General features: G+C 54.1%; 12 protein-coding genes across 12 annotated transcripts; 2 read left to right on the top strand and 10 right to left on the bottom strand.

Moving 5' to 3' along the window:
* Nucleotides 1-419: 419 nt before the first annotated feature.
* ATEG_01844 (uncharacterized protein) lies at nucleotides 420-1,301 on the bottom strand (the record flags this gene model as incomplete). Its single annotated transcript, XM_001209209.1, has 2 exons — nucleotides 420-807; nucleotides 874-1,301. 2 exons carry the CDS (start codon nucleotides 1,299-1,301, stop codon nucleotides 420-422), a joined length of 816 nt encoding a protein of 271 aa, XP_001209209.1.
* Nucleotides 1,302-2,829: 1,528 nt separating this feature from the next.
* Nucleotides 2,830-4,009, bottom strand: ATEG_01843 (J domain-containing protein; the record flags this gene model as incomplete). The annotated part of the gene is made up of 3 exons (XM_001209208.1): nucleotides 2,830-3,336; nucleotides 3,391-3,912; nucleotides 3,965-4,009. 3 exons carry the CDS (start codon nucleotides 4,007-4,009, stop codon nucleotides 2,830-2,832), a joined length of 1,074 nt encoding a protein of 357 aa, XP_001209208.1.
* Nucleotides 4,010-4,304: 295 nt separating this feature from the next.
* Nucleotides 4,305-5,567, top strand: ATEG_01842 (DNA-directed RNA polymerase I subunit RPA43; the record flags this gene model as incomplete). The annotated part of the gene is made up of 1 exon (XM_001209207.1): nucleotides 4,305-5,567. The coding sequence occupies one exon, from the start codon at nucleotides 4,305-4,307 to the stop codon at nucleotides 5,565-5,567; it is 1,263 nt and encodes a 420-aa protein (XP_001209207.1).
* Nucleotides 5,568-5,794: 227 nt separating this feature from the next.
* nfr1 (putative AIF-like mitochondrial oxidoreductase (Nfrl)) lies at nucleotides 5,795-7,552 on the bottom strand (the record flags this gene model as incomplete). Its single annotated transcript, XM_001209206.1, has 3 exons — nucleotides 5,795-7,025; nucleotides 7,084-7,273; nucleotides 7,330-7,552. 3 exons carry the CDS (start codon nucleotides 7,550-7,552, stop codon nucleotides 5,795-5,797), a joined length of 1,644 nt encoding a protein of 547 aa, XP_001209206.1.
* A 676-nt stretch (nucleotides 7,553-8,228) lies between these two features.
* On the bottom strand, nucleotides 8,229-11,977 carry ATEG_01840 (uncharacterized protein; the record flags this gene model as incomplete). The annotated part of the gene is made up of 3 exons (XM_001209205.1): nucleotides 8,229-9,264; nucleotides 9,308-11,548; nucleotides 11,616-11,977. The coding sequence occupies 3 exons, from the start codon at nucleotides 11,975-11,977 to the stop codon at nucleotides 8,229-8,231; spliced, it is 3,639 nt and encodes a 1,212-aa protein (XP_001209205.1).
* An 871-nt stretch (nucleotides 11,978-12,848) lies between these two features.
* On the bottom strand, nucleotides 12,849-14,858 carry ATEG_01839 (arrestin (or S-antigen), N-terminal domain protein; the record flags this gene model as incomplete). Its single annotated transcript, XM_001209204.1, has 4 exons — nucleotides 12,849-13,589; nucleotides 13,642-14,211; nucleotides 14,264-14,476; nucleotides 14,532-14,858. 4 exons carry the CDS (start codon nucleotides 14,856-14,858, stop codon nucleotides 12,849-12,851), a joined length of 1,851 nt encoding a protein of 616 aa, XP_001209204.1.
* A 526-nt stretch (nucleotides 14,859-15,384) lies between these two features.
* Nucleotides 15,385-17,982, bottom strand: ATEG_01838 (uncharacterized protein; the record flags this gene model as incomplete). The annotated part of the gene is made up of 1 exon (XM_001209203.1): nucleotides 15,385-17,982. One exon carries the CDS (start codon nucleotides 17,980-17,982, stop codon nucleotides 15,385-15,387), a length of 2,598 nt encoding a protein of 865 aa, XP_001209203.1.
* A 1,049-nt stretch (nucleotides 17,983-19,031) lies between these two features.
* Nucleotides 19,032-20,149, bottom strand: ATEG_01837 (uncharacterized protein; the record flags this gene model as incomplete). The annotated part of the gene is made up of 4 exons (XM_001209202.1): nucleotides 19,032-19,255; nucleotides 19,318-19,431; nucleotides 19,504-19,794; nucleotides 19,858-20,149. The coding sequence occupies 4 exons, from the start codon at nucleotides 20,147-20,149 to the stop codon at nucleotides 19,032-19,034; spliced, it is 921 nt and encodes a 306-aa protein (XP_001209202.1).
* A 506-nt stretch (nucleotides 20,150-20,655) lies between these two features.
* ATEG_01836 (uncharacterized protein) lies at nucleotides 20,656-20,991 on the bottom strand (the record flags this gene model as incomplete). Its single annotated transcript, XM_001209201.1, has 1 exon — nucleotides 20,656-20,991. One exon carries the CDS (start codon nucleotides 20,989-20,991, stop codon nucleotides 20,656-20,658), a length of 336 nt encoding a protein of 111 aa, XP_001209201.1.
* Nucleotides 20,992-21,529: 538 nt separating this feature from the next.
* ATEG_01835 (uncharacterized protein) lies at nucleotides 21,530-22,801 on the bottom strand (the record flags this gene model as incomplete). Its single annotated transcript, XM_001209200.1, has 4 exons — nucleotides 21,530-21,711; nucleotides 21,771-22,384; nucleotides 22,442-22,680; nucleotides 22,733-22,801. The coding sequence occupies 4 exons, from the start codon at nucleotides 22,799-22,801 to the stop codon at nucleotides 21,530-21,532; spliced, it is 1,104 nt and encodes a 367-aa protein (XP_001209200.1).
* Nucleotides 22,802-23,925: 1,124 nt separating this feature from the next.
* ATEG_01834 (uncharacterized protein) lies at nucleotides 23,926-24,402 on the bottom strand (the record flags this gene model as incomplete). The annotated part of the gene is made up of 1 exon (XM_001209199.1): nucleotides 23,926-24,402. The coding sequence occupies one exon, from the start codon at nucleotides 24,400-24,402 to the stop codon at nucleotides 23,926-23,928; it is 477 nt and encodes a 158-aa protein (XP_001209199.1).
* A 668-nt stretch (nucleotides 24,403-25,070) lies between these two features.
* Nucleotides 25,071-25,937, top strand: ATEG_01833 (3-hydroxyacyl-CoA dehydrogenase family protein; the record flags this gene model as incomplete). The annotated part of the gene is made up of 1 exon (XM_001209198.1): nucleotides 25,071-25,937. The coding sequence occupies one exon, from the start codon at nucleotides 25,071-25,073 to the stop codon at nucleotides 25,935-25,937; it is 867 nt and encodes a 288-aa protein (XP_001209198.1).
* Between the last annotated feature and the right edge of the window lie 3 nt (nucleotides 25,938-25,940).

Raw genomic sequence — 25,940 nt, 5'->3', positions numbered from 1 at the left:
CCTGTACTTTTTCACAAGGCTTACGCTGCTCACAACACCCAACTGGATAATCTCATCCCAAATCAATTTCTTAATGCATGCATCTATGCTCTCCATCCGAGACATGCCCCGTCAAACCCCAATCCCAGTCTTTGCAACCCCTATTGATACATCAGAAACCAAAGACAAACAAGGCGCAAGAAAACCAATCGAAATTGGTAAAAAAGAAGTGAACGGAGCAAATCAATGCTGCTGTCCCACCCGGATATTGAGAGGGTAAATAGATATGTCAAAGAAATAAGATGAAACCAAGGCCAAACGCCATCCCAGAACGTGCACGATCAAACCTTCCATAGACGCTGAATCCCTGCCGCAAGTAGAACCAATCAAAAGCAAAATGAATAATATACATGAAGGCAATATAAGGATTAGGAACGCATCTATGCGGTCATGGCGATGGCAGGGGACGAGGCCTCGGTGATGTTGGGCGGCGCCGGGGTGAGATCTCCCTCACCCGAATTGCTCTTTTCGCTGGGGACGCCACTGGCGCTCTGGTTGGCCTTGCTGTCGCTGTCGCCCGTTTCGAGAACGCCAGATTTGGTCTCTCCGTTCTCCTCAGCCTGAGGGGGCTTGGGGGACCGCCACGCTGGGAGCTGCCACATCACTCCGGTGAAGCTCTTCAACTGCAGAGGCTTCCGCTCCCATTTGCGACAAGGAGCCCCCGAGCGGTCGAGGGCACGCAAGCCGGCATTGATGGCACCGGTGTTGGCCTTGGGGCCGAGTCGGTGAGAGCTCACGAGTTTGGCGGCGTCGCCAGTTCCGTCATCACTAAAATTCATTCAAGTTAGCATACGACCGATAACAAAGCCGTTGTACAGGAGACGTAGAACATACAGTCTGGGCTTCTTCTTGGGGCCCGGCTTGCCTCGTGACCTCGAGTAGGATTCACCCTGGTTCAGGCCTCTCTTCGCACCCGGCTTGGGACCAGGCACGCCCTTCCGGCGAGGCGTATCCGCCGCCGAGGTGCCGGCCGCAGGAGTGGAGGCCGCATCCGAGGCATTGTCCACCGACGAGGGAGGAACTTGAGGGTCCGCAGAGGAGGCCGGCGAGGAGGGTTCCTCCTTCTTGGCCGGTGACTCTGCGACAGGGTCGTCTTTCTTGACGGTAGGGGTGTTTTTCTTCTTATCCTTGCCTTCTGGGGGAGGCGTAGCGAACTGACTGAGCAGGTCCGGGTTCAGTCTCAGGACGACGATGTTCTTGGAAGCTCCGGCGCGGTTGGAGCGACCGTTGGTGGTCGGGGTGTTAGAGCTGGACGCCGGCATTGTTGGTCCCGATGGTGCAGGGAGAGTATATTTATGTCAACTTCCTGCGAGGATGATGCTGGTGAGGGCAGATGGCGCGGTCGGGCGGGAGTCGGTGAGATGGGAGAAGAGTGTCGGTCGTCGACAGCGTGGCAGTGTTAGGCGGATCTGCTCGTTGATCGGAGGGAGGACGGTGGTGAGGTAGGCAGGAAAGTTAGTTGAGACAGGTAGAGAATAAATGCGATCGTGACGTGAGCGTTTCCTGGTGGGTGGACGGTGTGGAGGGTGGCACCCAAGGGACCCAAGCGGCGACAAGACTTGGTCAGGGCGAGGCAAGAGTTTGACCGAGCTGATGGAGACAGGACAACGGTGACATAGTCCGGGGGTGGTGATGAAATTGGAGATGGGAGAGATGAAGGTGGTGGTGAGGATGGGGGGAGGAGGAAGAAGGGGAAGAAGAGAAAAGAATGGATGGGGGGAGGAAAGGACCAGAAGAAAGGGATGGGGATGTCGAGGCGCCGTGTGGTGGTTTCATTGTTGTGTGTGTGGGTGTGTGTGTGTTCTCGTCTACTACTAATAATTTACTACTACTACTAGGAGAAGGGGGAGGGCGTCGTCTGTAGAGGAAGACGAACGAACGGTAGAGCATCCCGTCTGGGAAGCAGCTGACTCAGCCCGAACGCGTCCCGTACCGTTCCGTACTCGTATTTTATCCTCATCCTCTCTGGCGCTGGATGGTTCGTACTCGTCTCATCCCCGATGGGCCTCGTATCTATCCAGAAATTTTCATGGCAAAAGTTCCATCAGTTCCCGTTAATTGTCTCCTCGGCATGACCTGGCCCGGTCCATCGGATAGGAACAGATGACGCGCTGCTTCACATGAGCAGGCGACGACAAGACAACACCGGGACCCAGGAGATGCACAAAAACTACCTGCCTACCGGGTACATTCTGGACATGAAGGATTCAGCCAGCTTCGATAACGAGATGGTGCAATTCACCTCAGCTGAGAAACGCCAATCCATACCGTACCATACTGGATCCAGACGCAGTGTAACTGGAGATCGTCGATGTGCTGTATCATTTCGCCTACCCTGGCAAGATGGAACCTAAATCATCATCTCGGTGGATGTCCTAAACAAGTCCGGAATCTCCCCTAATTCCCTCTTGGCCCCCTATCACGAAAACGACCCAGAGAAAGGATTCTCCCGCCCGGCTCGCCACATCCGGAATGCGCAGGGAAGAAAAATTCCATCGAGCTAAAAGGTCCAACCTCCGGAGATCCGGCCCTTCCAGTTATCGCCGGAATTTTTCACTCAGTACCTTAGTTCCAGAGTATGGACTCACCGGGAATGAAGGCAGCCGACCACCAAGAGATGAGATGATCATGATCAACAACAAACTCCAAACTAATGCATACTTTTGGGTTGATAGGTATATGAATTATGACGACCCGCTATGATAGATGCAAATCGTGCACGCCAGGATATGCACGCACATAAGTATGGATGGATATACAGCAAACAATGAATAATACTATGGACCCCAATCAATCCCCCTTCTTTTCCCGTTTCTTCCGCTCCATCACCTCCCCAACAGCCTGCTGCACCTCGGGGCTCGCCCGCACACTACTCAACACCAATCCCTCCTTCATCCCCTTCCGGAGCATGGCTGCACCGTCGCGATCACCACGAAACGGCGCGAGTCCCAACTGCAACAGTCGTGTCGCCTCGGCGTCCGTCGTCCGCGACAACTGCACGACCTGGCCCAGTTGTTGCATCGTCTGCGGACGCAGTCGTTCGCTCGTCGCCGACGCAGACCCTTTGCTCACCTCCGGTGGAGTCAGCTGCGAGATGAAGATGTGCAGCGTCACCGAGAACCGTCGGGCAAGGGTCAGGATCTGGAACGGGAGAAGATAGAAACTCGACTGCATGGAGATGCCGAACAGGTCGCGTAGGCCCGGGGGGATGTAAGAGGCCGGGAAAAACAAGGCCCCCGGATGGGTGATCAGAGAGAGTTCCAGTGTAAGCAGCGCCGCGAATGTAAAAAAGCGCCACTATTCAACGACTTCGTTAGTCGCGATCTTCAGAAGAGGGAGAACACCACCTACATAACGTCCCCATTCAGACCACCACACAAAGTTCAGCACAAGAATGGTCAGCAACCCGCCCACGTACTGCGGCATCGTCCGCTGCAGCCCGGCCATCAGGAAGCCCTGCATGGTCTTGCGGTCGCCCCAACCGTTCATGTCCGGCCCAAATCGGTCGTATGCGAACCGCCGCGCCGGGTCCAGCAGCGTATCCTGCGCCAACTTCAAGTATACAAAGTAGTCGTCGGAGGGGCCACCGTGGCCGATCTTATCCGGGTGATGCTGGGCGGCGAGTCGCCGGAATCGAGACTTGATGGTGCGATCGTCAGCTAGCGGCGAAACCCCTAGGGCGCGATAGAAATCGCCCTCCATCTGGACCCGATGGAAGGCCTCGTACAGCGTGTAGAGAAGGTAACTGGTCACCACCAGGATGAAGATGCGCCGGCGATGACGTGCATATCGAGGCGAGGGAGGCTGTGGCCGCGGATCCCCCGCACGGATAGTAATTCCATAGTAAATGTTCTGGACGATTGTGGTGGCATACTGTGCGAGGTTAGTTGCAATGCCTCAGGACGGAAGAGGGTGGGGAGCTCACATTAGGAAGGACAGCCCAGCCCATAAAAGACAGAATCGACGCCATCACGGAGACCGTCTCTTAGCGTCAGACCGCAATCCCACCGACAAGCAGACCGACACCGAGACCGCAATAATCCCACGCGACACTGTCAGTTCCAAGCAATTGACGGGCTGATTGTTGTTCATATCGATATCGGCGGCTCCACGGTGACCGCCCGACCCACCGCCTTCCCCATTCTCCACCTCAGCAAAATGTTAGGAAAAAAAAAGTGAAGTAAAAAAAAAGTGCATCTCAACAATCCGCCAAATCCACCGCATCTTGTCACAACTTCGGCGCCCAATTGCGCCTCCAACCCGCTATGGCCGTCGACGAAATGGACATTGACTCGCAACCCGTCTCGATGGTGCCTGAGACGGACAAGGAGCGCAAGCGCAAACACAAGACGAAAGACACTTCCTCCTCGTCGCCATCTAAGAAGAAGCGGAAGCACGAGTCCAGCGCTGCCGCAGAGCCCGCCAGCCCGCAGGAAAAGAAGCCCAAGAAATCCAAGAACAAGGAAAAGACCAAGTCGGATCGCACCAAGTCTACCAATCCCCAGTCCACCACGGCCTCTAACCCCGCCGACTCGCCATACACCCTCACCACCGCGACTCTCTACCTGCCGCTCTCGCCCATCTCCATCTCGCCCACGCACGCCCTGGCCTCCCTGCTGGCTGAGCACCTGTCGCCCCTCCTCCTCACCTACTACCCGCCGCTGCAAGGCATCGTCCTGGCCTACTCCAACCCGTCGATATCCAGCACGCCGCCGGCATCCTCGCCCGCCGCCGACCCGCAAGACCCCAATCCGCAGCCCCTAACCCTCGCCAAAACCGCCGGCGAATACGGCGTCCTGTACGTCTACCTGACGGCCACGTTCCTGGTGTTCCGGCCGCGCCGCGGCCACATCCTCGAGGGCTGGGTCAACGTACAGTCCGAGGGGTTCCTGGGCGCCGTCGTGCTCAACCTGTTCTCCGTGGGCATCGAGCGCAAACGCCTGCCCTCCAACTGGCGCTGGGTCCCGCCCGGCGAGGAGGCCGATGACACTGACGCCGACAAACCCCTCCGTACCGAGGACGAGGACTCCGAGCCCGCCGCCCCTTTCAACCCGGACAAGGAACACTTCACCCCCGTCTCGTTGGCCTCAGACGCAAACCCGCTCTCCGACATGGCCGCTGCCGACCAAACCGCCGGCGGCGATGACGATGACGCCGTCGCCGAGGGCTACTTCCAGTCTGTGTCGGGGCATCGCGTGCGCGGCACCGTGCGCTTCCGCGTCGTCGATATCGACGTCATTCCGGGCTCGGAGCGCGAGCGCGGCTTCATCAGCATCGAGGGCACGATGTTGTCGCCGGAGGAGGAGGCCAAGGTGCTGGAGGATGAGCGCAACGGCGTGGTGACTTCGTTTGCTACGCCCCGGCCGTCGAAGAGCGCGACGCCGGCGGCGCTGCCTGCGTCGAACTCGGCCGCGGATGCGGAGACGCCGGCTGTGACCGACACCCCCAGCAAGACCAAGACCAAGGAACCGAAGCAGGAGAAGGAGAAGAAGTCCAAGAAGTCGTCCAAGTCGAAGAAGGAGAAATAATCCATCGCGCATACATCTTTGTTCCCAGCTACTGTTTGTCGATGCCATAGACGCTGTCCTTCGTGTTATATATTACTGTTCATGCTTGGCGTTAGGAGAATCAAAATATCTTTTCCAGTCCGAGGTTGGGTGTGGAATGTACTCAAAGTGCCAATATGTATATTCAGAACCATCGAGACAATATATTATCCAGCCCTACGTTTACACGACTATATCCTACTGGCATTTTACATCTTCACGGTCTCAGGCACTCCAACCTTCAACACGTCCGCTCCACTCTGGATCTCCTTTTTGGAAGGCATGTTCTTCCGACGCATGAGCTCCGCACACTTGACCATGATCGGGTCCATGCCCATCGTCGCCACAGCCACAACGGTGTCACCCTTGCAATAGTACGCCGCGAACTTGGCATTCTCCGGTTCGCCCTGCAGCACCAGGTCATCCCAGCCATTGGGGGTGTTCCCGCAGTAGCGCAGCTGCGCACCCACGGCAGACCAGAAGATGGGGACGAACGGCTTGGGCCGCGACGACGGGTGGCAGATGGAGCGGGCGACGGCGCGGCCCATGTTCTGCGCGACGTTCCAATGCTCGATGCGGGTGTAGGTGCCGTCAGCGCCGGGGCCGTGGTACGGGTACGTTGCGATATCGCCGATGGCGAAGACCGAGTCCAGACCGGGGACGACGAAGTGCTCGTCCGTCTTGAGGGAGCCGTCTTTCTCCAGCTGCACGGCGGGGTTGTTCTGGAGGAAGTCGGTTGCGGGACGGACGCCCACGCCGAGGATGACCAGGTCGGCTGGGAGAACGGTGCCGTCTTTGAGGTGCACGGCGCCGACTTTGCTGGCATCCGCGGACGACGGGGTGGCTTTGGCGACGCCGGCCTCGAGCCGGAATTGCACGCCGCCTTTCTCGAGGTTGCCCTGCATGATGCGGCCGACTCGCTCGCCCATGACGCGCTCCATGGGGGCCTTCTCCATGCCCACGATGGTGACGCTGTTCTCCTTCGCGAGCGCGTTGCCGACCTCCATGCCGATGAAGGAGCTGCCGATGATGACGATCTTCTTGTTCTTGTCGCCCACGGCGGCGAGGATGTTCTGCACGTCGGGAATAGTCCGCAGGACGAAGATGTTGCCAAGGTCCTTGAAGCCGTCGAGAGGGAGCGTGCGTGGGACGCCGCCGGTCGCCAGGACCAGCTTGGTGTAGGGGAGCGATTTGCCGGATTTGGTGGCTACGCTCTTCTTGTCGAAGTCGACGGCGGTGACCTCGTCGAAGACCAGATCGATCGAGGCATTGTTGTACCATTCACGCGGACGCCATTCAATCTTCTGTGCATCTGCGATCAGCGCCTTGGAGAGCTTCGTCCGGTCGATAATCAAGTTCGGCTCGCGGGAGATGATGGTGATAGCACCGTTGAATTTCATCTCACGAAGGGCCTGAACAACCCCAAAGGTACCGCTTCCTCTATGACGTTGTTAGCTGGGTGACCGGTATGCAGAGAACCAAAGCCGGTAGGACATACCCTCCAATGACGACGACCTTCTCGGGAGACGTGGCACTGCACTTGATCGCAGGGTCTCTTTGACCCGATTTGATGGCAGACTCCTCGCCCTTGATGTAGACGGCACCGTTCTTCTCGACCACATCAAACGTGCTCAGAGCATTGGGGGCCGGAGCGTCCTCCACGTCACCGGTATGGATGTTGAAACAGGCTGTGGAATCATCAGTCCTAGCTCGTCTGATTTAAAACTACCAGTGAACAACCTACCGCCATGCCAGGGACAGGTGATTCTGCCATCGGGAGCAACCACGCCGTTCTTCAGCGGGGCACCGTAATGGGTACATCTCGGACTCAAGGCGTGGACCTGGCCCTCATACTTCACCAGGAGGACCTTTCCATCCTGGACACCTTCGACCTCGCACTCGATTTTGTCCATGTTCTTGATGTCCGCGAGGGACGAGATGTCTTTCAGACGGTATTCCTGGGCCATTTTAGGCGACTCTGAAGCAGATAGGTTACGAGACGAGGTGGATGAGAAGAACCGAGCTGCAGTCCAGCTGGAGCGTTGTACGATATGCCTGGAGGTGAGGAACCTTGATGAAGGGGAGCGTGGTTGGATTACAGCGGTTGAGAAGGGATGGATACAACAGGTGCAGGAGCAGACGGTGGAACTGCGACACCCACAGCGGCAACGGGAGATGCCCGACGAGGAGGAGATCCGCCTACAAGCGGTCTGGGAGAGAACTGACGATAGGCAGAAGCTCTGGCGTGAGCCGCGTGGGAGGGGTAAGTGCATATAAGCAGAGAATCAGGATCAATGGTACAATTAGTCGGGATGAAGAGAGAAAAGGGATGAAGTGGAAGGAGAAGAGGAAGAAGAGGAAGAATCAGGGAGAGAGCGCAATGACATAACGGTCTGGACGGTCAATTCGATCATTCTGGTCGAGTGAACAATGTCCTGCTTGAAACGACGCATTCAGTAGCAATAACCATGACGTCGCTGGCGGGGGGTTCTCCGCCAATCAACACCCTCTTTTTGTCAGACACAGAGCATTAGGTAATAAGGTACTTTGTAGTTAACTAGATCTATAACAACAGCTGGGTATATCTCTCTCTCCATCAAATCAACAGCCCATATGTACGTAATCACACATCTTGTACAATCATTACAACCCCGATCCCCGCCTTTTCCCCTTGCGACTCGGACTACTAATGCTCACCTCTTTCAACGTCTGCACCCGCGATCCCGTCGACTGCCGGGTCTGACGACGCGTCGAATGATTCTTTTGTACCCAACCAGACCCGCGCGGGAGGGAAGAACGGGTAGAACCCTTGTCACTCACTCCCGGAGAGGCCGGGGGACTATCCTGGGTCAGGTCGACGATATCTCCCGACATGGTCGAAGCGGCGGACGGCTGCGATTCCGGTCCCTTGTTCGTGTCCTCCTGCTGTCCACTTTCCGGCATCTCGCTGACAGGCGAATGCTCTTGCGACGGCGACGGTCTCTTCGCTTCATCACCCGGCTGCGCCGAAGGTGGGGAAGAGAGATACTCATTGGCCGAGACAAAGTCCATGGTAGTGTCGCCCTCCTTCATTCCGAGGCTTTTGGCGCGTGTGGATTGCCGCGTCCGACGTTCTTCGTGTGCCTTGTCAATCTCGTAAAATGGGTTGGGAACGATGGACTGGGAGGAGCTCGGCCGGCTCGGAGTACCACCACCGGATCTCTGGCTTGAAGAGTCATCGTCGCGAGTCTGGCTGAAACGCCTGTTGATCAAATCGCGCAGGGAGACGGCGCCCACCGAGCTGCCATCGGAGCCTAACGCAGGTGAGCTCTGGGGATACATCCCCGAGGGTTGTGGCGTGGACCGACTTTCTTCCGGGCCTGATTCTCGACTTTCCGAATCGCTATCTGAAGAACTGGCGCTTGAACTTGAGTCTAAACTCTCTGAGTCGGAGCCCGAGGACGAGTCTGGCGAATGGAACCCAGAAAATTCGGGCGATTTAACCCTAGGACTAGAATTTCCAACCTCGGACGATATGACACCATCCATAGTCGACACTGCCGGTCCGACCTGCTTGGTAGGAGCCTGAGTGGACGGCTGACCGTCCTGGACATCGTTCCCCGTCGCTTCGTCTCCAGCCAGCTCGGGGCTCTGTGGGGTGTACTCTGCCACAAAGCTGGGACGGGTGAGCGCCTGGACGCTAAAGAGATCGTGAGAAGAAGGAAGGAAATCAATTCACTAACTTGCTAGCATTTTCAGCCTCCCCTGCATCACCAGCACGGAGAAGCTTGGGATCAATCAGGTCGGCGAACGAGAGTTCACGGAAACCATCGTCCTCCTCTTCGTCATCCTCATACCCGGGCATTTCAAACCCACTATATTGGCGGCCGTCTTCTTCGTCTTCGACGTGTCGAGGGCGGCGGCGATACTCCTTGGCGAGTCGCACTTTGGCAACACTTCCCTCAAAAACGTCGTGCACCATGGCCACCCGGTATTCTGATATTGTGGGCTGCCAGTTTGTATCTTTAGACATGTCTAGTGTCTTGAAGGCAATGACTGAGCCTAGCTTCAAGTCACTCTCTTCGAGCGCAGGGACTGAGCCCAGATCAGCAGGCATGGGAGGGAGGTCATCTTCTTCGGTTTTGACCTGCTCATCGCCACCTTGTTCGGCCTCACGATCATCTGCAACATCGTTGAGCTGCTCTGTGTCGTCGTAGTTAAGCTCGGCATTCCCGTTGATGTAACTATCCCCCTCGGTCTCATAATTGTTGCTCTCGCCATCATAAACTGCGAGGCGGTTCCGTCTCTTCCGTTTTGTCCCCCAGCCTTTCCGTTGTCTTATGAGCTGGCTAGCCTCGTAATCCCAACGCTGCTCGAACGGGAAGGGTGGAGTGCTCAGTTCGATGTCGTCGTAGAGACACTCCGTGGCCCGGAGGACCAATTTGTCTTGCCAATTGTTGTCCGAATCACTTTCGGGCGCCGGATCAGCTTCTTCCTCCTGATCACTTTTCCGAGGAACAAAACTATTAACCTTTCCCGCTAATTTCTTCCGGGTCGCTTCCTCATCCTCCTTGGACCGGGGAGTGCGGACGCCAAGTGATCCGAAAAGCAGGCGTCGAGAGCTAGCGATATCCAGAGTGCGTCGCTTCGGCGGAGGGCCTTCCTCAACTTCATCGTCTGCCACGGCCTCAGACTGCTTGGGTTGACCTTCTACAGGATCCGATTCAGCTGGAGGAACGTTTTCCTTCTCCGAGACCGCGTGCACATCCGGCGAGACATCCACGCCCCCCGATTCAAGATCACGGAGCAGTTGTTGCCGCTTGGCCTCGAACGCGGCCTTCTCTTGTTCTTTGAAATCTATATTTGGTTGATACTCGACATCCCGACCAGCGTTGTTTTCTTCCCATCTCCGAAGAGCGGCAAAGTCGGCCTCGGGAGGTAAATATCCTAGTTCTTTGAGCTTTGCCAGCCTTCGGCGCATCTTGTTGCGTTCGTTACTTTTCTTAGTCCGGAGCGACCCGTAGCCAGGGGCGCTAACCCTAGACGTAGAAAGGCTAGAGACACCCTCGTCTTCAGACTCTGACGCAGATGATGCATCCGAGCCAGAACTAGAATCGTCATCACTATCCGAGTCAGATGAAGAATCATCGCTATCAGAATCGGAAGATGAGTCGTTCGAAGAGTCGGAGTCTGTGTTTGCTTCATCAGAGCTGGAGTCGCTAGAATCATTTGCAGACGAGGAACTATCACTGTCGCTATCACTAGACTCAGACGGAGACGCTCCAACTTCGGGTTTCGCGACGGTCGAGGACGCCGCATCCTGCTGACCGAACCTGACTGCCTTCGAGTCTCTCCGAGAAGAGTCTGCATCCGCAGGAGCTCTGGCGAGAGAGCTCTTCCTCGGCGCTGGCGGCTTGACATTGGACTGATGACGCGTTTGATACCGTCCTATAGATGGCTCATCGACCGCGATGTCAGATTCGGGCATGGGAGAGACATTTTCCAAATCGGCTTTGAGATCATTCAGTTCTTCCATGAGGTCACCGTCCTCGATATCGGATATATCAGCCTCGCTTTCTGACTCACGGTCAGCAACATTGTGCCGAATCACCGTGCCATCGCCGGTGTCTTCATGGGCCTCGTGGTAGTCCTCGAGGTCATCTCCCTGGAAAGCATCTCCGTAGCCTCCGTCGTTTTCCTCGCGAATCTGAAGCGCCGACGTCTCCTTCACAGAGGGAGCTCGCGGGGGAGGCGCCCATTCTGTATCTTCCTCGTCATACCCCACTCTATTGTCCCATGATGCAAAGGTTGTACGTCGCTTCTTGCGGGGAGGGATGGTAATTGCGGGTCTCGAGGCTGTCGGTCGCTTCAGGAAGGGTTTTCCAAACGGGACGCCGTCGATCAGGTGTTTGCCGTCAGCGGAAATCTGGTGACGCCCAGACAGACGTCTAGCGCGTAGATCCGAGATCTGAAGAGCGCGGATCCTACAAGAACAAGGCGGTTAGAGCGGTTTGGAGCAACAGCGCGCAAGAAGACGGATGTACAACTTACAAGACTTCGTCCCCATCGCGGAGCAAACCTTCCACCTCCATGAAATGCAGGCATTCCGACCCGCACACCTCGACCACATAGTCCTCCAGCCCCCACTGTCCGCTATACTCATTGTCGAATAAGCCTGGCTCGGTCTCTAAAGGAATGACCTCGTTGACATCCTCCAGTAACTGCGCGATGGTATAGCCGCCCGTCGCATACAGCGCATTTGGGACACGCGACGAGGTGATCGCGGAAGAGGGCGCGGCGAATATGGACGAAGAGCTGCGCGCTTGCTGCTCGAAGAGCGACGGCGGGGATGTTGTCCAGAGAATGCGCGTCACTGGCAGGCCGTGACGTTGGATGGTCAGGTGGAGGCGCATGATGGAATGTTGGGAATTAGTTCCACTCCTCTCGATTCGCCGGGAGGTCCTGGAAGTCAATCATCCGCAGTAAACTGGGAGAAGAAAGCGCTTGGCTTGAGTTGGTATCCGGGAGCTTTGCAGCGTCGGGCGTCGCAGATAGTAGCTCGAGGTCGCGTTGGGGCGCGCGGCTTGATACGGCTTGGATGGGGAAGGCGTGACAGGCACTAATGCAACGAGAGAAATAAACACAGCACGCCAGGACCCCAGTCACAAAGCAATCACACCAACAAATAGCGAATCGGAGAACAACAATACTCGACAAAAGGCGTGTTGCGGTGAGGAACGAAGACCGCCGGTTGGCAATCGTCCCAAAATTGAGCTTGAAGGCGTTGGCCGCTAAACCTGTTTGGTTCTCCCGCCTGAGGCACCAACATAATCCCGTATTACTTTTCGACCATATTACGGGGAATGGGGCACGTCATACATATAACTCCGATAGGCAGGATTATTACGGCATGAATGCGTTCAGTTGCCGCACTGAAGGATATTTATTACTACCGAGGTATCTGGTCCATGATTTATCGTTCGTAAAGACATGAAAATGGAACAACGAAGTGGCCAGGCTTCCAGCCTGGAGTGTGGTATCGAAGAAGGAATTAATAAATACCTGAAAATACCCCATAAACTCCATATATGCAAGCTGTTTTATAACGCAGTCGGACGCTGGGCATTGTCAGGTAACTCTCCTTCGTATTCCGCAGAGGCGAGTAATGGTCATTTCCAGCTAGTATTTCTTGAGTAGTGATCCCAACTGACAGGAATGGGTGTCACAGTTGTTGAATTGGCACCCTGGGAATACGAGGGCAGCTGAGGCAGCCCACCACCGCACTCAGGAACCCCCCGAACTTGGGCTTCGAGGCACTGGCTTGCGATTGGGGACTCCGAGATTCATCGGACGGAAACCCGGGCTGGACGATCTGCGTTCACGCTGACCCTGGGGAGGTTGGAGCTGGCCCTCTTCTGCCACGGACTCATACTGGGGTGGACTATCCTCCATCGGCGGAGGGACCTTGTGGATTTTGAGCACGCTCTGTTGGCGCGCCACAGGGGACGTCGGAGGCGATCCAGAGTGTGACTCTGGTGGAGTTGAGGGAAGCATGTCGAAAGACTCCGAGGACGAGTTGGCGTCACGGTTACCATAGGGTGTCCGGGCTTCAGGATCCTTCCCACGGTAGTCTGACGGCCTTCGATCAGCTCCAGATTCATGGGATCTCCTGGAAGAAGTATCTGGTGGGTTATACTCGCGACGGGGGCCATCCACTGGACTCAGAGTTTCAGCCATCGCGTCCTCATAGCTCGGTGGTGCATCGTCGTAGGTTTCATCGGCGCTGACTGGCACGGGATATAGTGAATGGCCTGCGGCCCCAGATGGTTCCGCGAGACCCGTGGAAGGTCTCGGGGGCATCGGGGGACGTTCACCGCCATCCTCTGTCGGACGCTTGGGCATCGGCGGCGGAATTGTTGGTTTGACGCGTCCCGTTGCGGCCATGGCGTCCAGAAGGGCCTGCGGCGGAGCGATTCCAGAGTAGACCTTGACGGGCATTCTCAAGGGAAGCACAATGAGTTGGGGCTTCGTAAATTAGTTTGCGGTCTCTTCAGAAGGACATGGCGTCACGGCTCACCTTCATATTTCCAACTGTGCCATGGGTTAGGCCCACGCGCACCTCCAACTCGTACGTCCTGGAAATATTGCAAGTTTCAAAAGTGGGTGCCACCGAGCTTGGTAGGGGTATGCGATTCCAGAGATTTGCGTCGAGGGACCATTCCGACCCCGCTGGGTCACCTCCTCGCCCCAGTGGCATGGCCATGTTACTTTGGCTCAGGAGCACCCAACTGCCGCTCTCAGTACGTCGGAGGTCATGGGCGAGAATGTGAGTGTATGATATCAACTCGATCTGCAGCATCTGCAAAAAGATCGTCTCGTAAGATTCGGAGACTTTGCTGACAAGAATGCGTAATGGTATTGGCTCATTGCAAGTGAGGATAGACGGGTTCGGGAGTCGAATATCCGCAGACACTCGAGGACAGTCTCCAGGATCGTGAAGCGAAGCATTGGAGACTTTCTTGAAAAGGGCCTTGGTTCGGGATTGATTGGGCGCATTGACGAATTGATGCTGACGACGCGCATAGGTCTCTTCGTTAGGGTTGCCTGTGCGCGGCGGCTCAATGGGTAGGAAGTTTAGATTGGTGATCTGGTCGGGTGTCAGCATTTTGGAGGTCGTAGCACTGGGGAGCTGCACGTACGGCGCGAAGATTCTCCTTGTAGAACTGCGGCCGGATCACGGTGGCTTTGACATAGTACTTGATATCAGCTTCACCGGGAAAGCCACTTAGCGAAGGGGGTAAAGTCTTCTTGACATGTCGATTTGTATCTCGCGCCATTTCAACCTTGAGCCCAGTAATATTGAGATTGGTAAGCATGCTATTGTGGATGCTGCACGCATTGTTGAAGGGAAACTGGGAGCTTGTGAGTTCTAAAGGCCCCAAACATGGGTCTGGAGAAGGAAGCTACCTTGAACTGAAAAGGATATTCGTATGTGCCCGCAGCAAAGGTGTAGACTGTGGTGGGTTTCTCGGCGTTGAAGACCGCGGGGGTGGGGAACAACGTCAAGACCTTATACAGAAGCTTGTGGACTTCTAACTCGGTCCGCCTCTTATCGGACTGATCATGGTGCGGATGTTTCGGACCTGACAGTCTCGTGCGACTTTCACCTTCGAGCTTGACCTGAATGCCTCCAATGGTGGCTTCGGACGGAAGTTGTAGGATGACTTTGCCCGTGAGGAAGTCGAGATTGGTGAAGTGCGTGTGGGGCCGGTCCAAAGAGATGGACACAGACATGGCGAGAAGCCTGGGTGTGCAGCAAGACGATTGTTGACGGAGTGGATGGAGGAAGAAGACGCCGGCTTAGTATTCTGGGGCTGAGAATAGGCTGATCGGGCGGGAATTCGGCATAATCCGCTGGTATGACGTTGAGTGGAGAGAACGAACGGGAAGAACAGGTGAAAGACTAGGTAGACGTAAGGGAGTGTGACTTCGCTCGGGGGTATCGGTGTCGAGACGGTCGGATTTATAAGATCATCGAGGCGACCATCCTGTAGATTGATGCTGCAGGGCTGGACTGTGAATAAGGGTTGCCTGATGTCGTCTCCGGACGCTGTTTATCGGAGGGGCCCTGCTCAGCCACGATGACATCGACGGCACCGCCACGATCCCAACCCTTTTCGGAACGTCTACACACACTAAGCCCTACAACAGCACAGACAACTCCAGAGTACATCACACAGCAATCATGGAGTCATATCAATTTGTCTGAGAACTAAAACATCGAGCATCAATCTCCCATTCTTTCTGTCCTTCTTCCCTCCTACTCCCGACTGCGCCTGGTACCGGAGCTCAACGGGATCGGATGCTCCATATACGCGCGAATTCGCTCTCGCACCCATGGACTCGGGTCCCCAATGCTGGACACAATGCCCGTCGTCGACCCACCTCCCAGGAGCACCGCAAAGATGCCGCGAAATACGAAGTCTTCATAGGCCGGGTTCGTGATATCAAACGGTTCGGAGCGGATGAACGTGTCCTCCGCCGTTTTCCCCATGAAGGGGAAGGCATCCAAGAACTTCAACTGCAGGATATCCGGGTTGACCTGGTGATAGTCTGATCCAATGCGCGGGTCGCCAAAAATGTAGCTGCCACCGGTACCCCAATGCTGTCGTTCCAAGTCGTCGACCACATCGGTCACCAGCGGGATATGACTCGCAGGGATCTGCCAGGGCATCACCGGAACGGCCATGTTCAGGCTGTACGCCTGGCAGAAATCAAAGAACCGGGCCCACTCGCGGGGCCCATAGCAGTAGCTATTGCCGTATCCGCGATATGTGAAGTCGTCCGCCTCGTACCGATCGATGGCCATGAAGTCCGGCGGGGCCATGTTAATCGCCTGCGTGTCAAACACGCCGAGACTCCTCGTGAATTCGGCGGTCTGAATAGCGTTTTCTCTCGGTTCATTCCCATTATCATAGAGCCAGAACGAGGTACCGACTCCCCACAAATTGATCTGCCAGCCAAACGTAACCTCGGGCGCGACCGTTCGCACGAGCCAGTTAACCGCGAGGATGTAACCCTTGAGGGTATCATCGATGGCGTCGGGGATGTTTGCCTCGACCGCACGATACGTTAGTGCGTTCTGCAATGGCTCACGCACGGGCATAACGAAGTCCGCGGTGATGCCGTCTTGCTGGCACGCACCGATGAAATCAGGATTCACAACGAAGCCCGCAGGAACGGGATGCCGCTCGTCGATAGACCCCCTCGCTATGCCTAACGCCAGGATAAAATTGCCAAAGCTGTGTTCCAACCACAACTCATTTCCAAGTCTGGTTCTTGCGTCGCCAACGGAGAGATTGCAGGTGTAAGAGATCAACACCGGCAAGACCGGGTTTCCGTCATTGAGATCAGCCTCTACCTCCCGTGCCAATTCAATTAGTCTCCGGGTTTGCACATCGTCCGGAAGGTTCACTTCAGGATCGCCGTCACCAGACACACCGGCGTATATGAAGATGGAGGAGGCACGGGCAGACACGAAGTCGGCCCGGTCCGTCGGAACTAGCTTTGTGCAGCCGCCGAAATTGAGGAAATTAGGGAATCCGCGGACCTGCATATTCGCTCCGCGTTGCACTTGCAACTCCAATACTGTGGTACCGTCGGCTGCTACTGTCAACTCTCTCGGTGCCGTTACCGCGTAGACAACACCATCGTGGAAGAACCCGGTCACCTGCACCGAGTAGATTCCTGGGGCCACAGGTACTGCAAACGAACTGCGTCCCGCCTGGACAGGCACTGACTGTGTATAAATTAGACCAGTGGGAGCAGCAGGAGTGGGAGGGTTGGGCCCGGTGGATGCACTGTACTCGATGCGCACAGGAACCAACACAGAAAGGGCGGTGACGTCGGTTCTCACGGCTACGGGAAGCTCCACGAAGCCCGTCGTGTCGATATCGGATACGATCATGTCGGCTTGAGAAAAATTGACTCTTTGTAAGACAGGGGACAGTTGTATCTCCTTCGGCCTCCATGAGCGCCGTATGTTGTTCAATGTAATTGGGTCGAGGCCAACGGTTGCGAATCCATCTGGAGGGATATTGGGGAATCGCATATAACCCCCAGGTCTAACATGGGCACCGGTAAGAATGCCACCTTCTGTGTTTACCGTGATGCCGAGCTCCTCATCAGCCAGATCTGGTATGGGACCGATCACCACATCGATGGTAGCGAAGTGCTCGACGGCACCGTAGATCACATTGAGGGATGTTGTTTCTCCCGTCGAGACGGTGATAGTTCCAGGTGAGACCTGCGCAGTGGCCGTTGTGGTTTGATCAGGCGTACTGAGAGCTGAAGCGGTAACGGTATAGGTCCCCGGGGGCAGGGGGACATTGGTGGTCTCATTCAGCGGCACAGTGACCGGAATAGCCCTTTCGCCTGGAGTAAAGATGAGCTCCTGCTGCTGGTCGGCAAGAGCTGGATCCGGAGCCGCATCGACGCGCACTATGACTGTCCCGTTCACATCAGGTATCGCATCAGTGGCGAATATGAAAGACTCAAGGTAACGGTCTGTGTTATTTGTGATGTCGCCATTGACACCAAAATTGAGAACGTCCTTGCCTCCAGGACCGAAGGTGTGTGGTGTTTCAACGTTGAGACGCATGGTGATGGCGAAGGTATTCGCATCGAGCCTTTCGCTAGAGACCAACTCTTCCGTAACTTCCACCCAGGGATCAGTTTGCGCCCAAAAGGCCAGGCGCTGACCTTCGACAGGCGCAAGAAAAACGACTCCAAGGAAGTTGTTGACAGGCACACCACCACCATTGGTGTAGTGGAGGTTCGTCACGACCACCTGGGCGTAATTCGGGTTCGCCCCGGCTGCAAGTGAGGCGTCATATTCAATTCTCTGTGGCTCAGACATGTTCTTGAAATCAAGATATCTTGAATCTATCGTTTCGAAAGAGACTGTGGAAGTTTTATCAGATAAAGCTTCCAGATTGACTTCAGTCGGGCTTTATCTAGCTGCTCCATGAGTCCATCAACGCCCAATTTATCAGAAGATACTGTCGTATGACTAAAGATGTTGCACTCTTTCCCTCGTAAACCTGCTCTATCTGACGTACGGTGTTCTCCTGACTGAAGCTGTCAGACCCTCAAGCCTAATAACGGTCTATGCAATATCGACCAGAACAATCACGAGCGCTCACAGTAACCTTGGTGACCGCAGGCCGTTCAGCCTTGTGACATTGTACAAGTTGCCACGGCAAGGAACAATATGCAAATATGTAGGTCATTCGAGAAGGATCCCTCCTAGGGACGATTCAGTCTTCGAATTGAGAAACAAAACGGGGCATATGTTGATGCCGCATGACGTACTGTGATATCAAAGCTCAAGACACGTTACAAGATTGAGACGCCACAAACAGGAGATGGTTCTTCATATTCCGTGCGGATGTGACCCAGAGGAGCCCACAGTGGAACCATCTTGAAGGAATTCCTATTCACAAAACCATCAGCTTAGTACATTGCGTCACTTACTAATATTGTCATAGCTCATCATGCTTATTCTTCCGCAATTGAGCTAACACCCAACGGATATCTATCGATGTCATTTGACATGCAGCTTGATTTGGTACACCATCTAAAGTCTCTGCTTCAAAGGAGGTGACTCAGGGTCAAACTCTCGTTGCACCAGTGAAGCAATACCGCCCAAGGATAAAGAATCTTGTAAACATGATGTTGGAAAAGGGGTGATCACAAGAATGGAGTGTGTACACAAAAGTTGCTGGTTAATATTCCGGGCCGTTACGCCGCACAAGATAGAGATATATTGAAAGTCTATGAAGCTGATGACATTTCATATAGGAAGCTACTAACCTAAACAGGAATTCCTGTTAAATCTCTCCAAGAATACAACAGCCAGAACAAGTCCACTAGAACGCGCCTCTACGACAACTCTTTGCTTATTCCTCAGAGCATATATCGGAAATTTGGCGCACGGTCTCCAAGTCTCGCTGCTTCCACGGGATCGAATCGGGAGACATCCATCCGGTCACGCTTCCGATTGATCCTCTGGTACCCGAGACGAAGTATGACAGCCGCAATTATCCCAGCCACGCAGAATCCGAGCTCTAGCGCATGCCCAAGAATATACTTGGGTGCATCCTGTTCACGGTAAAAGTTGGACGCCATGGCTATGTTACCGATAGTCAGCTCTGCACATGTGAACATACTGCATTGAAACGAGGGCCCTTACCGCCAGACAAATTGCCCACCCCGATGTGGATGGCCATCCCAGCGGCGCGCTTGTAGTCACCAGCCAGGTTGACACTGAGCCAAGTGACGTTTCCTGGGAAGGCGGGGTAGATTCCTGCAGATTGTTAATTCACTCTTCATTCCTCACATGGATGACTTGAAATGAAAGGTGACTTGTTTGACGTACCCACTACGGCAAGAAATACGCCGAAATAGACGACTCCCGGGACCCCCCTTCCGCTTGACGCAATCACAATTATGAACCCAATAGCGATCAGAGACATGAAAAAGAGGATGAAAGGTGACCGTTGCCGGCGTCGGTCAGACAGCCACGCCCCACCAACTGCGACTATGGCAGCGGTAATGTAGATGGGTACGGTGAGCAACTGCGCTGTCGAGGAAGTGTATCCCAAACTCTTGATGATAGACGGGAGGAAGAAAGAGACTCCGTACAGTGGACACGTGATGCCCCAGTACACTATGAGTGGAAACCGTTAGCTGAACTGGACCAGTATATGCCCCTTACGTCAGGTAAACATACTAAAAAGGCCAACGTAGATCTGCCAATCCGTCAAAGCGTCCCAAACGTACTTTGAACGGAACTTGCTCGACTCTTTCGCATGTACAGCCTCATCTTCAGGAGCTGACTGTCCAATCTTGGCCTGATTGCGCATCGACCAAATCACCCATTCTCGCTCCTCCTTCGTGAGAAAAGTAGCCTTCTCAGGAGAGTCGTAGATGGCGAACGGGGCGATAAAAGCCACGACGACTGTGAGCAGGCCCTCAAGGATGAAGATCCATCTCCACCCGGCGTATCCGCCCACTCCATCCATTTTCTGCGCACCCCAGGTTATCAATTGCTCTCATGATGAACAGAGGGAGAGAGAAAGAAGCCAACTTACTGCGATCCCATACGCTAGTAAACCGGAGAATGCTCCGGCAATGCTTGCCGCACTAAAGAACAGCGCTTGCCGAAATTGTGCTCGGTGACGTGGGTACCAAAGGGTAATATAATAAGCGGTGCCTGGATACAAACCAGCTTCTGCATGAAGATACCCCAACATATTAGAGAACCATTCAATCATTGGGATGTTTACACGAACCAGCAACGCCTAAGAAGATGCGCGTGATCACGAGTCCAGCGTAATTTTGCACAACCCCCATCAGTGTCTGTAGACGTTAGAACTGATAGGAACGTTTCTAACACAAGCACGGGAAGTACTCGCCATAACAATGCCCCACGAAAGCATGATAATCGGAAGCCATCTAGAAGGCCGTAGTCTCTTCAGAAGTAGATTGCTGGGAAGCTCAAAAGCTGCGTAGGGAAAGAAAAACACCGTCACTGGCAGCAGGGCATATGTATCAGCTCTGACCCTCTAACGTATTCTGGGGACTTACAGGCCATGCTGTACTGATGTCCTGACATATTCAGGTCATCAAGTAGCCCCTCAATCTTCGCATTACCGATGTTACCGCGGTCAAGAAAGGCTAACAAATACAGCAAAGCGAGCATAGGAATCAAATGGATATCCATTTTCCGGAGAATCTTTTTTTCCATTTCTGGAGTAATTTGAGGGGCTGCAATTGCATCGTGGGCTTCATGATCGCTTGAGCTTATGGAGTGTTCGAGATTGGCCTGAGACTGTTTCTCCTCTGTATCGATAGTTGCGCCCATGGTGAAATTGAATGAGTCAAACGTCAAACCGGTCGTGGATCCCAGCCAAATTGACAGGACGCTGGACGATATAAGAGCTGTGTTTATAGGCTTGTGTTCAACCCCAACTCGAAGCCTGGACTGTGGGGTACCCCACACCGTGTAAGCAAGGAGCTAACCCCGCATTCCATCAGCCAAAGACCCTGAGATAGATGGGGTTGTGGCGCAAACCTTCTATGCGTGCCGCCATACTCGGCCAATCTAGCGTGGGCTTCATCCCATGCCCAGAGCGACTAGCTCAGATCATCACGAGGATGCCCAATTATAGGGACTTTCGGTACAGGAATCCAGTACATTACCGAGGCAGAGATATACATAATTTTTGAGGAAGCAGGTTTAGGATGAGCATGGGGATTGGAAGCTGGAAGATGATGCAATTGGAGTCTCGTCGCTACTGTATCGTGAGAAACACTTCGTATGCATCCATACTAGTTCTTAATGCAGCCGTCACTGCACCTGTCAGTTTTCTACCCGATGTATACAATAGATCACTCAGGGATCACATACCAGGACCATTGAATACTATTCTCCGGATGGCTCTCCACACTGCGATAGGTGACTCAAAAGAGGCCACAGGCCAGTAGGCTCGAATGGAGTCCTCGAAAGCCAGTAGGGCATCCTTCTCCGGCGAGTCACGTTGATTTTCAAGTACATTAATTGCCCACTCCGTGATGACGACGCCTAGTAGGAGGGTAAGCTGGTTTTCATGGTTTTCAGCGTCACATCAGAGATAAACATACCACACGGAATAGCTGCCATGGATGACTGATTTCGGCGACTAATAACCCAAGGAATCATCGCCGTTCTTGCAAAGGAAGCCGCCCCGGACAGATCTCCCTCCCGGAGTACGGCGCGCATGGCAAAGAATTGATTCGCCCGCATGAGATTCATTGTCTTTCTGATATCTAGACAGAGCGAGATACGGAGGTAATACGCCGCAGGGTAGCAGAGGTGATTGATGGCCAGGTTCTCGGGGCTGGTGCGGTCGTGCATCTCCCACCATTTATCGAGTGCACGCTGCAAGTACATGTTCATATCGACCGGATCTAGGGTGGCCTCGCGGTGAATCCCATCGATGTAAAGAAGAAGCCCAACGAGAAGGCATAGCGATGCAAGTCCATTGAACGGGCGTGGCTTGCCGAAGAGCAAAGCCTCCACGTTATCTGACCAGCTTCCGGGAAATTTGTGTTGTGGATATTTCCACAGCCCCTGCCACTGCGCTGCAGACCTCGCATTCCAGAGTGTTTCAGACCAGGGGAATTCGATCAGGCTGAACGGAAAGTCGACAACGTTGACTATGGGCTCATAGGCTACTGACCATAGCCCACTGACCACAATAAAACAGAGGATGGACCTGGAGCATGATTAAGTATCAACTCAACATACAATGCACTGGTCTGCGTTAACTCACCTACGATGAGACTCGGCCTCTATGTAGCTGCGCCACATCTCTTCCGCAGTGGACGCTTGATCTACCGAATCCATCGGAGGTCCTAACTCGATGATGCGAGCCAGGCTAATCATACTATCCAGGCTCCCGAGAGTGACATCGCTACCCCGAGACTCGCCCCCTGGTAAGCCAAATACACAATTTAGCAAGAGTGTTATGAAAACCCAAATTGGGATAGCTCCTCCCTGATGTGTGTTCATCTGTTCGGAGTTAGCCTTCTACTGTAGGGAGGTAGTTAGAACAAACACGCACATAATTTGCCACGAGACGACGCGATGCCTCAAAAAGCATCTGCCCCACGGTGGGTTCATCGCAGTACATTGCACCATCGGCAAGAACGCCAATCGCAATTGCTGGTATCTATCAGCGTGTCTGGCTTCATATTTAGTGGGTATTCTACAAACCAGGTATTTCATAGATGTATGACTTTGGGTGTGCAAAAGGGAGGTTCGTGTGGGGTATCTCAAAGAACATGTTCCAATAACGATAAAGCGATTCTGTTTCGGGTATTGGAAAGCGATTAGGGGTACCTTTTCCTGGTGGATTTTCGATACTCTGAGAAGATGAGGATGTCTCATAGGACGGAGATGATCAGAGTGACTACTCACCATCAAACCCTGGACCGCTTTTTCAATCCCTAGCCTGGCAGACTCATTCCGATCTTGTTCAAACAAAGCATCTGTCTGTGGGGTGCATAGACGCAGCGGAGTTGGTAGGCCCGATGTTGAAAGTGGCGAGTGATTCAACGCCGATAGTAGTGACATCAGCTCTAGTCCCGTTGGCAGTTTTAGCCATGGAGGCGTTTCATTGCCGAGAGGGCTACGACTGGGAGCTTCCCTCGGTAGGTCATGATACTCGTTTGGGACAAAAGGAGATGGGGCCTCTGAAGCTGCGAGAGGAGCTTCCATATGTGGCTGCACATCTTCTCCGACAGGTGGCGGTGACGGGGGAGAAAGACCGGTATGCTCGACGATTTCAGGCAATGGAAGAATTGATGTCACGCCGTGCCGAGTCCGCTGATGGCGATCATGCAGCTCTTTCCGCGAGAAGCTCTCCCCACACTCCCTGCATCGAAACGGTTTCTCTTTCGTGTCTAGATATTGACCTGCTCAGCCCTGTCAAACAAAGAATGTAGAGATCGAGACATACGCCTTCTCACGTGGCGTTTCAAATGCTCGGATCGTTTGAAGCTGGCGCCACAGTATGAACATCGGTGGGGACGAGGCGTGCTTGACATGGTAGAAGTTGTTGATGGAGTGTTTGGGGTTGATGATAAGAGTTGGGGTCTGGTACTAAATAATATGGTGGGAATTTTGCGGGGCAGCCGGCCATTACCTAATGGATGTATACCATTCGTATACGTACATTCTTTAGTGCTCACTTTGTGCCTATCTTATCAATTATATTAAATTCATTACATTTGTCAAATATAGGGACCACTGCTATTATACGTCAACCTCTATGACATACATCAGGGCACTACCACGGGGTGTCTTCATGCTGCGGGATTCCACTATATGATCATGCACAAAATAGGTGCTGTAGTAGTCCTTCCCATCTTCCTGGAACTCCGGTCCCCAAATATAAGGACCACTAGTTAGGAGTATGCGTCGTAGATCCGTGATCGACAGTACACGACCAAGCTCTTCGCGAAGCCGTGAAACCGTAACTGTACCGTCCTGCGGCCGCAGCACAAACATGATCTCCCACCCGTGCCGATTGACTTGGAGTCTCTCGGTATCTGAAGGCTCCCGAACTGCCCACCCGACATGCATCGGCGTACCAAAGCCCCTGGTACCTCCAGGAGATGTCGTCGACAGGTCAGAAGGCTGTCTTTTGTCAAAGGCATCACGTTCCCTGATGAAGGCCCGTCGAGTGAAGCAAAATCCACATTCTGGGATATGGGATGTGACGAGCTGCATTTCGAGCTCGGCGCCTTCGAAAAGACAAGTATGATGGACGTTGGTTTCTGGGTTTCTCGTCCGAAACCAATAGACGTCATTCTCCCGCAAGAGCCCCGGCAGCATGCGCACGAGCTCCTCGTAGAGGAGACGTCGGCTGGCACATCGGTGGGTTACCTCGACGGAGTACATCTCTCCCTCGCCGTGAATGATGCAATTGGCGATATTCACGACGGGAAAGGAAAACTGGTGGTCCACCCTGACCCCTAGTCACCCTGATATTCAGTCACATTGTGGGGTAATGGGGATGATTTGTGGGAGAACCCACCGTTGGGCAAACGGACCACCATTCGCATGACTGCTCGTTCATCGTTCGGATAATATTGCGGCAACCGGTCGACAAGGGGCGACGATCCGCTGTTCTGGTAAGGCGCCACAGGCGTGTGCATGTCCATTCCTGCGAAATTTGGGGACTGAGCAGCCCCAAAGATTAGTATCCCCTCAGTTTTATTGACAGACCCCAACCGGGTGGGGTTGGCCGTCGAGTTGGGGTTGGTTTGTTTCCTCGGCTTTTGCTTTGTGGGGGATCAGCGGGTGACTAAGACCCCAATATAAATTGCATGACACACGCCATTGTTGCACATCATCTATGTCCTAGAACCTTCATTTTCACATCAAACTACATCACCATGGGGTCTCTGTCGTCCTGGAGCCAACCCAATATCTCCAGCCGACCCGTCACCGTGATAGGCGGCGGCGTTCTTGGCCGCCGCCTATGCATGATGTGGGCAGCCGCTGGCCACAACGTGATACTGCACGAGAAGCAGCTGCACGTTGTTCAGGCTGCGATGAGCTATATCGAAGATGCAATTACGTCTCAGATAGGACGTCTTGGTCGCAAAGCGCGCGGAACAGTCACACCGATTCAGGACTTCGGGAATGCGGTGCAGGATGCATGGATGGTCATTGAAGCCATTCCTGAGATTCTCGAGCTCAAAATCGATCTCTTCGCCGAACTGGATCGACTTACCCGCTCAGACTGCATCCTCGCAACCAATTCCTCTTCTTACCGTTCTCGTGAGATCGCGGAACGTGTCGTCAAGAAATACCGCGTGTGCAACACCCACTACTACATGCCCCCGGAGAAGAATTATGTCGAGGTTATGACTTGCGGCGAAACGGACCACACTTTAATTGAATTCCTAAAGGAACAAGCCACAAAATCAGGGTTTGTTGCCATCCACGCCAAGGTTGAATCAACCGGTTTGATCTTCAATCGAGTGTGGGCGGCTATCAAACGGGAATGCCTGCAAGTCATGGCTGAGGGCGTGGGGACACCGCAAGATATTGATCTGATGTTCAAGGGGTGGTTCCATGCGGAGATTGGACCTTCGGAGATGATGGACCATGTTGGTCTGGACACAGTGTATAACATTGAGAAGCATTATATAGAGGAGCGAGGACTTGACTCTCGACCGAATGAGTGGCTGAAGGAACACTATATAGACCAAGGCAATCTTGGGTACAAGTCCGGAAAGGGCTTGACTTTGACTTGAAAC

Source organism: Aspergillus terreus, genomic scaffold (genome assembly GCF_000149615.1).
Source record: "Aspergillus terreus NIH2624 scaffold_2 genomic scaffold, whole genome shotgun sequence".
In the NCBI taxonomy this organism is placed as follows: Eukaryota; Fungi; Ascomycota; class Eurotiomycetes; order Eurotiales; family Aspergillaceae; genus Aspergillus; species Aspergillus terreus.
Note: the sequence above shows the minus strand (reverse complement) of the source record. Positions and strands in the feature narration are given on the sequence as shown.